This window comes from Cynara cardunculus (assembly GCF_001531365.2).
Source record: "Cynara cardunculus var. scolymus isolate 2C chromosome LG 11, CcrdV1, whole genome shotgun sequence".
Lineage (NCBI taxonomy): Eukaryota > Viridiplantae > Streptophyta > Magnoliopsida > Asterales > Asteraceae > Cynara > Cynara cardunculus.
In genome coordinates, this window is record NC_037538.1 from 8,258,806 (window position 1) to 8,261,017 (window position 2,212).

General features: G+C 39.0%; 1 protein-coding gene across 1 annotated transcript; it reads right to left on the minus strand.

Annotated features, from left to right (window-relative positions):
• Positions 1 to 59: 59 nt before the first annotated feature.
• On the minus strand, positions 60 to 965 carry LOC112521698 (geraniol 8-hydroxylase-like). The gene has a single exon (XM_025130691.1). It carries the CDS (start codon positions 963 to 965, stop codon positions 60 to 62), a length of 906 nt encoding a protein of 301 aa, XP_024986459.1.
• Between the last annotated feature and the right edge of the window lie 1,247 nt (positions 966 to 2,212).

A 2,212-nucleotide genomic window follows, 5' to 3' on the forward strand; every position in this document is an offset into this window, starting at 1 on the left:
CAACCATATATATATATATATGTGAGTGCGCATGTGTATTATAAGTAACGATTTTAAATTTATATATATAAAGGAGGATTTACCACAAGTAAAGCCTTTATATGTAAGAGATTGAAGTTGGCTTCCTCATCTTCACTGTAATCCAGCAGTGAATCCAACATATCACCCAACCTTGGAAGCTTCAACTCTCGATGCTTTAACCTCTCGCTTATAAACCCTTCTGTCACTTCATCAAACCAACCATAAGCTGCCTTCGCCTTCCGCCGTATGTTCTGAGGATCCAATGGCTTCAGCACCGGAAATATGTCTGCTATGTTAAACTTTCCGTCCACCTCCATCACTGTCTTTACGGCTGTCTTAAAACCTCCGATATCATCGGAATCATAGCTGGCCACGCTCTGTGAAAGGCATGTATTGGACATCTGGTTGAGCGCCACCGCGAATGCCAACTTTCCGATATCCACCGCCTCCTTTTTCCTGCCAGACTCCCGAAGGAACTCCAGCACCTCATCCACCACTTTCTGTCGAAGGTCGGAAACGGTGTCGAGTTTGTGTTGGTGGGTGAGACATGTGTTGAGGGCTTTTCTGATGGACCGCCACTCTTCATTTGTTGAGATCCATAGAACAGCCATGTCATGGTTCTGAAAGGTGGTGACGGCGTCTGGGACAATACGGCCGGAGCAGGCCTCGTCATTCAGTTGGAGGATTTCTCTGGCAGCCTCAGGTGTGGAGGCCACCACGGTGGTGATGCTGCCCAATCGGACTGTCATAAGTGGACCATGTTTCTGGGAGAGTTTGGCTAGGGACTCATGGGGTTTTGAACCAATGTCAAGGAGATTTCCGATGATGGGGAAGCCGGCAGGCCCCGGAGGTAATCTCCTTCTACCGTGAAGGTCGAAGCCATGGAGGAGGAAGAGAAAGAAGAAAAAGGTGAAAGAAGCAAGAAGCATAAATAAAAGCTCCATTGTTGTTTCCTTTCTGGTTGTTGTTATGAGTTACGAGGGTGGTGGGTGTTTATTTATAGAGTTACAAAAACGTGACATATCTCATCAGGATACATCAAAAAGTCACAATCGTTGATTTTTACGATGCATAATCTTTTCAAGATCCCTTTGATTACTACATAAACCGGTTTGTGCAGGATGGGACGCAATTGAAAATTGAGGGTTTAAGGTTTTGATATAATATTAAGGGGGTTGTTTGTAAAAGGTTGACCAAGTAAGTCTTTTGTCGGTTCTACTTACTCAATCGTTCGAGCATGACAAGTATCGAGAATCTTACTGATAGTGAATAAAGATACTCTAATTAATACGACAAGCATTATCAAGTGTCGTAAATAATTGATACATGGCAACAAGATCTTGATCCGTTGGTTTATATTTCTTGGTTTTAATCAATGGTTTTGTTTGTTTTTATCGCTTTTTAGTTACTAGTCTATATGTTAAATGTTACTGTCAGCTATATATATTAATGATTGTTTTTTATCTACTGCTATGAGTAATATTTTAATTTTCACCGTATTCTAATTCTATCAATTTGTTGTGTTGTCCATAATCCGTATAAAGATATCTCTTCCTGGAACATTATTTTATGGAAAATGCAAAAAAAAATATTGTATTTAAATATTATTACAGATTCTAATACAATCACTAATCTGAACTTTCTGATTGAACCAAAAGATCTACTTTTATATATGGTTTTTGGACGCGGTGGTGGAGATAATGGGTGCTTATGTTAAACTTTTCATGAAATTTTTTACGGAATTCTTAAACCCTCCGATATCGCTCGATCAGTAGCTGGTCACATTCTTTGAAAGGCGTGTGTCCAAAATATGGTGGAGTGCCACCATGTTGGTGGTGTTGCCCAATCGAATGGTCAAAAATAGAGGTAACGTATTTTTCAGAGAGCTTGACAAGGACTAATCATGGTGTTTTGGATCAATGTGATGAAGGTTCCGAATGATTAGGAGGTCAGTAGCGCTTGACAACAATTTCCTTTTTCAATAGAGTATATCGAGGGCATGGAGGAGGAAGAAGAAGAAATAGAGATTCCATTGTTTCCTTTCTTGTTATGTAAGTGATTCAACGATTTGGGTGTGTATTTAATTAACTATCGATTGAGTAATTTTAAGAATTATCTATTCTTGTTTACGATGACAATATTTTTTTTGTTAGAAAATAATAATATAAGAATTGATTTTGACAAAAAAAAA